This window comes from Erythrolamprus reginae, chromosome Z (assembly GCF_031021105.1).
Source record: "Erythrolamprus reginae isolate rEryReg1 chromosome Z, rEryReg1.hap1, whole genome shotgun sequence".
NCBI lineage: Eukaryota > Metazoa > Chordata > Lepidosauria > Squamata > Dipsadidae > Erythrolamprus > Erythrolamprus reginae.
In genome coordinates this window covers 125,137,067-125,149,259 of record NC_091963.1, presented here as the reverse complement: position 1 = coordinate 125,149,259, position 12,193 = coordinate 125,137,067, and the positions used below count along the sequence as shown (strand labels likewise).

Sequence of the window (12,193 nt, the reverse complement as noted above, 5' to 3'; positions counted from 1 at the left end):
GTAGGTTACAACAAATGGGGAACTAAATTTTAAAACAATTGAAAACAACAGATCTATATAAACAGTATACATCAACTCTTTTCAAATGACTTCCATATTTCACAGGGAGCAAAAAAAAAAAGAGATACATTCACAGGGGAATCCAAGAATTATATTCAAAGGTTCCTTCCTCCAATGGAAAGAGTCTTCCACTGATAGAAAAAGATCCAAAAGTCAGAGGAAGTCAACTTTTGGATTTAATCCCAAATGTCTCAAACACTTCAGTTAAAAGGAAATGGCATTTCCCTGTCCAATTTAGAAGGTTCTTAAAAGGTATTATGGAAAAAAGGTCAATCGGGGGTTATAACCATTGGTAACTAAACGTGATCTCCATTATGTGCTATTCTTTTGTGTAGTATATTGTGGGGATTAATGTTAACTTTGACTTCTAATTTAGATCTTCCATTTATCTAATCATCACCAGCATGTGAACCCTTTCCAAGCAGGTATCCTTCAACTGCAAAGGAAATTCTAGGGGAGGTAGCCCATATACATCTGGAAGACATGAAAACACTGTTCTATCAGAAAGAAGATCTGTGTGAAAAAGTTAGCTAATGTCAACTGTTGATTTCTAGACATAAGAAATATAAAGCATAAATCACCTAATGCAGTGATGGCAAACCTAAAGCATGCTACAGGTGACATGCGGAGCCATATCTGGGGGCACTGAGCCTTGTCCTATGTTAGCTCCAGTGCGCAGTAGCCAGCTGATTTTCGCTCTCCCTACGGCAAAAATGGCCCAATGAGCTAACTGGAAATTCACTTGTGTGCTCACCCTCACTTGCTTTTCACTGTCAGGAATTTCTTCTGCTTTGGACAGTTGCAGCCAGCCCTCTCACATCTCAGCCCATTTCTTCTGCAGCTGGGAAGGTTATCCTGAAGGCCTGTGTTGCTGATATCAGAGCTCTGGGTCGATCTGGAGCTCTGTTATCAGCTACACAGGCCTTCAGGAAAGCCTTCCCAGCTGCAGAAGAAATGGGTCGAAGTATGCAAGGCCCAGGTACAACTATATGAAGGTAAGTAGTAGGGCAGCTCCACTTCCTTTCATTTCTGAACTTCCAATTGGCTCCCTGAGCCATTTCCCCCTATCCCCTGGCTTCAGGAAGCTTTCCTGAATCCTGGGGAGAGCAAAAAATGGTCCATCGGTCCTACTAGAAGTCCAGAGGCTTCAGAGAGGTCTGTGTGTATGCATGGGGGGGCAGCATGGGGTGCTGGTAGTGTGCGTGTGCAGGGCATTCCATTATGGGCGAAGCTGTGTGCATGCACCCTTTTGGCGCCCAAGCCGAAACCGACCTAATATCTAGTAGTGCAGTAGGATGTGGTATATCCATATAAACTATAGTTTCTTCTAAATCTGGTTCTATACATATATCTATACATATACAGTGGTACCTCTACTTAAGAACTTAATTTGTTCCGTGACCAGGTTCTTAAGTAGAAAAGATTGTAAATAGAAGCAATTTTTCCCATAGGAATCAATGTAAAAACAAATAATGCATGCAAACCCAGTAGGAAAGAAATAAAAGCTCGGAATTTGGGTGGGAGGAGGAGGACGAGGAAGAGGAGGAGGACAGTCGCTGCTGAAGGAAGAAGGCAAGGTGAGGGGAATTTAAAAAAATCCAAAATTTTAAGGCTTAAAAAAAAGAGAATGACTCTGAGGCAGCGTGGAGGAGCACGTGTCTCTCATACACCCGGTGTGAGGCAGTCTCCCAAACACTGCGCCAGAGAGAGAAACCCAGGCGAACGAGAGGGGAGAACCTCCCATTCCTTTGACCAAAAGGCGGCTGCTGCTGCTTCCTGCTTCCTCTTCCATCCCATGCTGAAGGGCTCCCCTCTCCTCTCATTCGATTGCTTTGTAGCTGGCGCCTTTCCTTCACTGTGGTGACTCCTCTGTTTAGCTTAGCCGAGTTGATACGGCCAGGGCAAAGCGTCTCCTTTTGCCTTTCCGTGCCCAGATGCTCTGGGAGGCAACCTCACGCTGGGTGTATGGGAGGCAGCGCGAGGGAGTTACTACAGCAAAGTAGTTTATTCCCTCTCCAAGCGCCCAGAGAAAGGAAAATACTTTGTTCACTCTGGACTGCCAAAGCCCCCTTAAGCGCCACTGAAAGGCTCCTCTGGCAGCCCAGAAAAGCCCAAGATGGCTGGGATTCATGCCGCTCTCAAATTTCCTGGAAAATTTTTATGGGCTTGGGTTCTTAAGTAGAAAATGGTTCTTAAGAAGAGGCAAAAAAATCTTGAACACCCAGTTCTTATCTAGAAAAAGTTCTTAAGTAGAGGCGTTCTTAGGTAAAGGTACCACTGTATACATGTATTCTATACATATATCTATATAGCTATGCTTGCAACAAAACTAAAAAGTAACAAAAAAAAGTTTCTTTGAACATATTAAAAACAAGAAAAAGGTCAAGGAAACAATTGGTCCATTCTCCAACTGGGAGAAAGTGGTAAAAAGGTGACAAGCAACAAGGAGAAAGCGGAGCTACTTAACTTGTTTTTTGCATCTGTCTTTACACAAAGGGAATACACAACCCAACCTATCAAAAACAACAGCACAAAAAACACATCAGGAACACAAGTTAAAATAGGGAAGAAAATGGTAAGAGAACACCTGTCTACCCTGGAGTTCAAATCACCAGGACCAGATGCATTATACTCAAAAGTTTCAAAGGAACTAGCAAATGGGATCTCAGAACCATTGAACTATATCTTTCAAAGAGGAGGAGGACCGGGGGACTCCAGAGGACAGAAAAGAGCTGATGTAGTTCCCATCTTCAAAAAAGTGGGGGGAAATAGATCCAGGAAACTACAGACCTATCAGCCTGACCTCAATACCAGGGAAGATTCTGGAAAAGATTATCAAGCAATAAATCAACAAACACCTAGAAGCAAACCAAAAGCCAACATGGATTTGTCAAAAACAGATCATGCCAAACTAATCTTATTGCATTATTTGACAAAGTGACAAAATTAGTGGACCAGAGGAAGCATCAAATTTGCAGATAACACCAAACTGGCAGGAATAGCCAACTCTCCAGAAGATAGGCTCAAGATGCAGAAGGATCTTGACATACTTAAACATTGGGCGCTATGAAACAAAACGAAAATCAATGGTGAAAAAGGTAAGGTTCTACATTTAGGCAACAAAGCTAAAATGCACAGATACAGTATATGTGGTAACTTGCTCAACAGTAGTAACTGTGAGAGGGATCTTGGAGTCCTAGTGGACAACCATTTAAATATAAGCCAGCAGTGTGCAGCAGCTGCCAAAAAAGCCAACACAGTTCTAGGCTGCATTAACAGAGGTATACAGTCAAGATCACGTGAAGTGTTAATACCACTATATAATACCTTGGTAAGACCACACTTGGAATACTTCATTCAGTTTTGGTCCCCGCAATGTAAAAAGGATGTCGAGACTTTAGAAAGAGTGCAGAGAACAACAAAGATGATTAGGGGGCTGGAGGTTAAAACATGAAGAACGGTTACAGGAACTGGGTATATCTAGTTTAATGAAAAGGACTAGGGGAGACATGATAGCAATATTCCAATATCTCAGGGGTTGCCACAAAGAAGAGAAAGTCAGGCTATTCTTCAAAGCACCTGAGGGTAGGACAAGAGGCAATGGATGGAAACTAATCAAGGAGATAAACAACTTAGAACTAAGGAGAAAATTCCTGACAGTTAGAACAATTGATCATTGGAATGGCTTGCCTCCAGAAGTTGTGAATGCTTCGACACTGGAAGTTTTTAAGACATTAGATAACCATCCGTCTGAAATAATATAGGGTTTCCTGCCCAAGCAGGGGGTTGGACTAGAAGACCTCTAAGGTCCCTTCCAACTCTGTTATATCCACCTATGCAAGCACTAAATATCATGTTTTAAGGAGTATAAGACGCACCTAGATTTTAGAGGTAGAAAACAAAGGGAAAAGTATTCTGAACCAAATGGTGTAGTAATCCATTATTTAATAAAATACCAGTGTACAAACATATATACTTTTTACAACCATGTACACTTTTTAAAACTTCATACTTGACAGCTTTAAGACTTGTGGACTTCAACTCTCAGAATTCCTCCTCTAGTCATGCTAGCTCAGGAATGGGAGTTGAAGTCCACAAGTCTTAAACTTTGAATACCATAGCATGTCTAATTCTTAACTCAAGGGTCTTCAAACTTGACAGTTTTAAGAGTAGTAGACTTCAGCTCCCAGAATTCTTTTTCTAGTCATGTTAGACGGAGCAATTAGAAAGCAAAAACAGCCCCATTTTTGCAAAAAAATGGTCATTCTTCACCCTTTTTTTTTTTTTTTTGCAAAATTTGCGTGGGCAAAGGATCTGCGAATCCTGCAGGGAGTTCCTGGGCGCTGGAAAATGGCAAAAATGCCCCCATTTTTGTGATAAACAAGGTGGATTTTACCTGTTTTTTTGCAAAAGAGGAGGCATTTTTGCCTTCCCCCACTCCCCAGGACCTCTCTGCAGGCTCCCCAGAGCCTTTGCCCACCCCATTTTTGTGAAAAATGGCCCATTTGTTTTTTTAAAAAGGGGCATTTTTGCCATTCCCTAAAAGCTCTCTGCAGGCAGGGGCCGGGGCTTTGAGACAGCAAAAATGGCTGTATTCGGTGTACAAGACGCACTAACATTTCCCCCCTCTTTTAGAGGGGGGAAAGATGTGTCTTATACTCCAAGTAAATAAATATGGTAGGGGTTGCCCTAGCTTGGCTCCAATGTGCATGTGTTTGACAGCCAGCAGATTTTTGGCTTGCATAGAGGCTCTGGGAAGGTGTTTTTGGCTTCCAGGGGGATGGGAGAGGACATTTTACCCTCCCCCAGCTCCAGGGATGCCTTTGGAGCCAGGGGAGGGCGAAACACAAGCCTACTGAGCCCACCAGAAGTTGGGAAACAGGCTGTTTCCAGTCTCCAGATGGCCTCTGGGGGGTAGAGGAAACGGTTTCCACCTTCCCCAGGCATTGAATTATGGGCGTGGACACTAGCGCATTCTCAACAGTGCGTACACATGCCCTTTTGGCACCCGAGGGGAAAAAGGTTCGCCATCACTGACTTAACAGAATAACAGAGTTGGAAAGTCTTCTAGTCCAACCCTCTGCTGATGCAGTAGATCCTGTATTGTTCCAGACAAGTAGATCCTGTATTGTTCCAGACAACCAATCTGAAGTTAGTTGGGGGAAAGATCAAAAGCAACATGAGAAAATATTATTTTACTGAAAGAGTAGTGGATCCTTGGAACAAACTTCCAGCAGACGTGGTAGATAAATCCACAGTAACTGAATTTAAGCATGCCTGGGATAAACATATATCCATCCTAAGATAAAATACAGAAAATAGTATAAGGGCAGACTAGATGGACCATGAGGTCTTTTTCTGCCGTCAGACTTCTATGTTTCTATGTTTCTGTCCAGTCTCTTAAAAACCTCCAATGACGAAGCATCCACAACTTCTGAAGAAAAGTCATTCCACTAGTTAATGAGGCATCCATATGATTGGAATACTGGCAACAGGACACTGAACCAAATCAAGTATTAGTTTGCTCCAACTGGGCTGTTTTTAGTATTACTGCAGCATCTCCCAGACCAAAATTGATAGGATGAAAATTGGAAAATTCTGCAGAACATAACGGCTATTAGAATCTATTTTATTTGTATTAAAATGTTCACACATTGATACGTTTGTTAAAAAAAAAACTTATTTAAAAAAATCTCCTTATTTAAAAAGCATGGCCTCTCTGGCAAGTTGGTTGAGGGAGCAATGAACATGAATGGCTATCTGTTCAACTCTTGTTTGCGGACCATCTAGGGATGACATACTGAATGTTACTACAGATTATCTTTATTTAACAACCACATCTGAACTCAGAACAGTGTTGAAAGAGTGGTAGTTACAACCAATCTTCATATTTATGCCATGGTGAACCCCATGGTTACCTGCTCACATTTGCAATGGTCTTTGCCAACTTCTTACAAGCAGAGTCAATGGGGATGCCAGTAAGAAATTACAAAAATCTTAACATCATTGCATAACAACTTAAATATTTGCTTAATGATGCCAATCAGAAGTGCTAGAATTTCCACAGCCAAGCAGCATGGCAATGTTGTTACTCTTTATGATTCTGTCACTTAGGGATGGAAATTCTGACCTCAATTACTGTTCTTGAAGTGAGGACCACATGTATATCCAGGTTTTAGGGTGATGTTCACAAAACTAAAGGATTCTAGTAAGTGACATTAATTGACTTTTTGGGAAATGGAGTCATCAGTCTGGTGCTTCCTTTTCAAGTTTTCTTCATTCTTGTTTATTTTCCCCTTATTTCCAAATCTCTCTTTGTTTACACTTTCTATGCAGTACCCCCTCAGGGAGGCCTGCCTCCTGTTTTGAAAGCCAGAGGCCTTCAGTAACATGATCAGGCCCTGGTGTCATTCTGGGTTGTATTTGGTGCTTGAGGCAAGAGAGTGGTTTCTGCAGACTGTTGTGATGTGGCGAGGACCCAGGCTTGCCTCACTCAGTCCTCGTGATGTTTAGTAAGATGGCAAAAATGTTGGTTAAAGGACAAGTTGTTGGAAGAGCCTGCAGAGACTCATTTTATAATGTTGATATTCACAGGAAAGTTTTGGGCTGCAATCTGAAGCTATGGTTTGTTGAGCTAAATACACAATTCGTAAAGTTTATATAAACTATATATATATATATATATAAATATATAGTTACATAAACTATATATGTAATTTTTCAGTTAAGTCGTGTTGCTGGAATTGCAATCTGGATTGCCCCAAGTTATTTTACTGCTCACAAGTACAAAAGGTTGACTGCACCACTAAATAAATAATTACCCTCTATATGATGTACCTGAACTATAATTCCCAACATCCTTCACTTCTGGTTATGCTGTTTGGAGTCACTGCTCACAACATCCCCAGGAATAAAATGAACAATCCATTAGAGTGTCATCCTGCACAAACTCCACTGACAGGAATTAAAACTGAATAATGCATTTACCCATCAGCCTTCATAATACAGTATCAGTAAAATATATTTCTATCAGTGCCATTTTATGCCCCTTCTCCAAAAGCAAACCATCTATGATTAATGGCATCCAAAATCTTTTTCTCCATTGTCTTTACCCATTATCTCATGAAGTTATCCCACTAACTTCACTCCAGCTGGTCAATGTTTCTTAATTGTGACATCTAGTTCAATCCTACGTAGTGGAGCAGAGGGGCAGGCAGCAAAGAGCTGCTTTGCCTTGAAAAGTCAAAGAAAATAAGCATGTTGGGGACAAAGGTTATTCCAACCTCAGTATTTTGAAATACACAAAATCCAAAGTGGGAAAAATATAACGAAAAAAGTGCAGATACTTTTTAGGAAGAGGCAGTTAATATTTTCTAAACAGCAAATGCAAATACTGTGCTATTTAGAGTAGAGATGCTCTAGACCAGGGATGTCAAATTCAAGGTCCATGGGCCGGATGAGTCTGCTGGGTGCTTCGATTTTGCCTGCAGAGCCACCCTGGAAACCTCATACGGCCCTTCCAAGATCCATTTTCGCTGGCAGAGGGTTGCAGTCGGCCACCGCAGCCAAAAACGGAGCTCGTGAGTCCATTTTCACTGCCAGAGTGCTCAGGCCACTACAGGTGCCCCCGACATGAGTGAGCTTGCCACACTCAACCCAGTCACGCCCATCCCAGCCCCCCTAGGTCAAACACAACCCTCAATGAAATCAAGTTAATTTACTCTGATTCTACATTGCCATACTGTTGTGGATAACCATCAAAGCACTAGAAAAGCATTAATCAATCTGCAGCTCTCCATGTGTATTGGATTTTGAGAATTCCTAATCAGATAATTATTGGCCACATTGGTTAGAAATACTCTTTTGGGAGAGTAATCCAACAATTGAGACATCCAGATCAGGGAATGCCAGATTAGAGATTCAATTTTCTAATACTTCTTTTTGAAGATTTATTAGAAGGGGAAAACAAATCAACTTCAACATCTCCAGATGATTATCACTTGATGACTTACCTGTCAGAGCAAAAACTCCCGATTGAAGAAGATTCCAGTTTACAGATTCCCCAAGACGAGCCACCGTGGGTAAAAGGGAATTTTGTATTTCCCCAGGACCCTGATCAGCTGCTATGCCTACGGCCTCTTCTTTCCTATCGACACTTGCTAATTCATTGTTACTTGGCAAGTCAGTAAGTCCTGGTTCTTTGCTGTCGAGACCCTGTTCCACGATACATTGGTCTTCAGAAATCTCCACTTCTTTTTCTTGGACACTCACCTCCTCCGTACCAATTCTTGGTTCACTAGTGTCGGGTTTAGCATTTGGCTCTTCATTGTTACATTTTGGGCCTTCCATGTTTCCTTCTCCACAGCTGCCTTCATTGTCACCAATGGTACATTTTTCTGTGCTGTCTTCTTGCTCTGTAGCACTAGCAATACAGTCTCCGGTGCTGGCAGCTAAGTCAGCATTGTTGGCTCCTTCCCCTCCAGTTTCAAAGCTTTGGTCTCCTGCGATTCTACCTTTCTCTTGGGTGTCATCGCCATTTGGAGCATTGTCGCACTCTGTGATATCAACACAGGATACTTCAATGTTGTCTGGATCTGTGGTACCAATATAAACACTTCTGGTCCCAGAATCCTGTTCTCCTGGACCAGTGCAGGCCTCCTCCTTTTCAGCACCTGTTTTAAGATCAGAACTTTCTATTTCTTGGTTAGCAGAATCTGACCCCTGTTTAATCCGACCACCAGCCCCTTTCCCAGCCCCTTTCTTTTTCCTCCGGTTTCCCTTGCCGGTACGTTTTGGAGTTGCTAAAGCTGGACAATGGCTTTCCTTGCTGTCCTCCTTAGGAGGAGTTGGATCTTGGTGAATGGATTCAAGCAATTCTTCTTTCCCTAGAACTGTATCTTCAGCAACGGCATCACTACTAATCAGAATGGGTGATGGTTTTGTTTCAATGGGATCTAGGTTTTCCTCCAGTTGTTTAGGAAACAAATTCCCAACTGCTCCGGGACTTTCTAAGACTGGGTCCAAAGCTGGGCTAGGATTTGATGTAAGCTGAGCTACCTTCTCATCCTGGATTCCTTTCTCCTGGCTAGACTTCTCTGCCTCCTCAGTTTTGCAAGCATGTCGCAAAGCGAAGTTTTCCCCACAGCCTGACTTATGATGGAGCCAGGCTCGGTGGCGCCGGTTCCTATTTTTGTTATGTCCCTTTCGAGCAGGCATTGTCTGAATCTGGGCAGTACAAGGTTGTGGGATTCTAGGTGCTTGATGCAAGGTAGGGCTGACGTCCAAGAGATGAACGTACTCTCCCTCAGATTCCCGGTTCTCTCCACCAGAATGACGTCCGTCACCAGGACTCCTTGCCCCCAGGACCTCGGGAGTCAAATCTGCAGGGCAGTGATGCCCCACGATAAATCCATCTTTGTGCACAAACTGAGGATACACAAGCTCAGCCCAGGGCAAGCTCAGCACTTTTTCTCCAGCTGCCAGCAAGCAGCGTTCCAGACGCCCTACTCTACGTTCTTTGTTGATGCCATTAAGCCATTCAATGGTGAACAGGAATCGATAGGAGTCAGGAGACACAGGCAACTCCTGCACTCCCCGGCCCTCCAGCGAGAGGCATTTCAGGACAAGGCGAGGAGCACATTCCCGGTGAGGCACCACTTGCAAGTAGAAATCCCCGGGACTCAAGTGTTGCCATGGCAAGGAGCCCAGCTGGACAAGGACTTTTTCATGAAGGCACAGGGGCCAACCTTCGTGGCAAAAGACAAAGCCACTATACTGAGCCTGAGGAAGAGAGAAAGAGAGAAGAGGAGAAAAGGAAGTCAGCTAGATGTTACATTAAGAAATACAGAATCCAGGAATCTATATACTGTACAGGTAATGCTTGATTTACAACAGTTCATTTAGTGACCGTTCGAAGTTACAACAGCACCAAAAAAAATGACTTATGATCATTTTTCACACTTATGACTGTTGCAGCATCCTCAGAGTCACGTGATTTACATTTGGATGATTGACAATTGCTTGATGTATATGACAACTGCAGTGTCCTAGGATCATGTGATTTACATTTGGATGGTAGATAACTGCTTCATGTTTATGATGATTGCAGTGTCCCAGGGTCATGTGATCATCTTTTGTGACCTTTTGATAAGCCAAGTCAATGGGGAACCCAGATATACTTAACAACCGGATTACTAATTAGTAATTTGGCAACTGCAGTAATTCACTTAAACAAAAGTCATAAAATAGGCCAAAACTCACTTAACCTATTTCTCACTTAGCAACAAAATCTTTGGGCTCAATATGGTCATAAGTCAAGGACTGCCTGTATACAATTACCAATATTGCATTAATGGGTAGTATATAATTCTTTTTCTTCCCACCATGTAGAAACAACAAGCATCTCCTAGCTTAGCTCATTTCTGGCCTTTTCACCATGATGAGGAACTCGATTATAATTCTGCACAGAAACTAAAATTGCCAAATAACAGAAGGACAGGAGTGCATAAGGGGATACGGGAGAGGGGGAAAGCTGCTTTGCATAACATTTTTTTAAGATTCTCCAATCAAAGAATGTTGACATCTATATGCCACCCAAAATCCACTTTGCTAATACTTGCTTGCCGTATAAGTTTACTTATGAAGGAGTTACTGTAAGAAAACGTGGGAATATAATACAGGTAGTTCTTAACTTCCTACCAGTCCTTTAGCAAGCTATGACAAATTCTAAAAATGTTATTCACAACTGTCCTGACAGTTATGACTGCTACACCACCTCTGTTCTTGTGACTTCATTTTAGGCACTTAGCAATCGGCTCATATTTACAACCAGTCACAGTGGCACATGATCACATTTTCCAATTTTTTTCTTTTTGCTGTTTACAGCAAAAACAACAACAAAGCAACCGTTGGATAAGCTGGATTTACTTGAGTCATGTAACAATTATGGTGACTCACTTACTGACCATCATAAAAATGATCATAAAATCAAATCTAATGGCATGGTGACTCAAGTTATGGCCACAATTTAGAAAACAAAATTCTGGGCTCAACTGTGGCAATAAATAGAGCATACCTATAATTTTTAAAATAACCAGGAATTAAATAAAATTTTCCTATACTGTACTTAAATTTAGATTAGAGAAGCTGTGGCCCTCCAAGTATTGGATAACGTTTATGGAAATTGATGGGGGATGAATTTCAACACCCTCTGGAGGGCCACCGATGGCCTAGCTAACTCTCACACAGAGCCACTATGGGATTTGGCACCAGCACGGATTGTTTCTCTATTGCCCCACACTGGCAAGCTAGATTTCCTGTTCAGAAGTACTCCAGACAAACAGAGAGCCAAACCAAAGCAGGAGCTCACACAGGCTTCACTCTGGATGCGGGCCAATATGTGCTTGGCAGGAACAAGGAAGTCAAGGGTGTAGCGCAGTGCATCATGTTGGTACGTCCGCTCCAGCACTTCGAAGACTTGACTCAGAAGGGTAGGGGCCGTGGCTTCGAAAGGAGGGTACAAGGCGGCCAGTGTGCTCTGGACACATTCTTCCACAGGCTCAGGTTCCTGAAAAAACAAAGAATATGTAAGTGGGGGGAGCATGAACCTTTAGGAGCCTTTTACCAGCTCAATCTCCCTGAAACTATGCCATGAAACAAGTGCTGTTTCCTTTATCTATGCCTAAATAATTGCAACTGTTCCCTTCTTGCCCCAATGCAATGAACGCCCCTCGTAGTTTTGTTATTTCTGTGTATCTCATACCTCGTGATGCTGCCCTAGCACTAGGACCTCTTGCCTTCCACCTTTTCTATTTGATGTCCTTTCATTGCCTCGCTCAGCCAATTAAAGGGAAGAGCCAGGTTGTTATGGTTACCTGCAGCAAGGAACTGCTGGTCACATTTTATGCCTGGAGGAAGACCACTGCCCCCTAGTGATGTGTCAAAAGGAACAAGGGGCAGCCAGGAAATTGCTCAGGGCAATGTGCATAGAGACCGGCAGTGTGTAAAAAGAGCAGAGGGCATGAGGGGGCAGCAAGAATGAAAACGGCTTGGAAAGGCGCCAAGGAATATGGAGAGCGGAGGTTCCATCTGGAATACATTAGCAGCTGTGAGCTCATTCCTTCCGCAGCTCCAC

At 42.7% G+C, this 12,193-nt stretch overlaps 1 protein-coding gene across 7 annotated transcripts in view; it reads right to left on the bottom strand.

Moving 5' to 3' along the window:
- ARHGEF40 (Rho guanine nucleotide exchange factor 40) overlaps positions 1-12,193 on the bottom strand; it is a 55,521-nt gene that overhangs the window by 34,326 nt on the left and 9,002 nt on the right. For all 7 annotated transcript variants that reach the window (XM_070726583.1, XM_070726584.1, XM_070726582.1 and 4 more), the window contains exons 2-3: positions 11,429-11,626; positions 8,073-9,840 (exon numbers count right to left, since the gene is read on the bottom strand). In XM_070726583.1, coding sequence (XP_070582684.1) covers positions 8,073-9,840; positions 11,429-11,626 — 1,966 coding nt within the window. The remainder of the gene's footprint in view (positions 1-8,072; positions 9,841-11,428; positions 11,627-12,193) is intronic.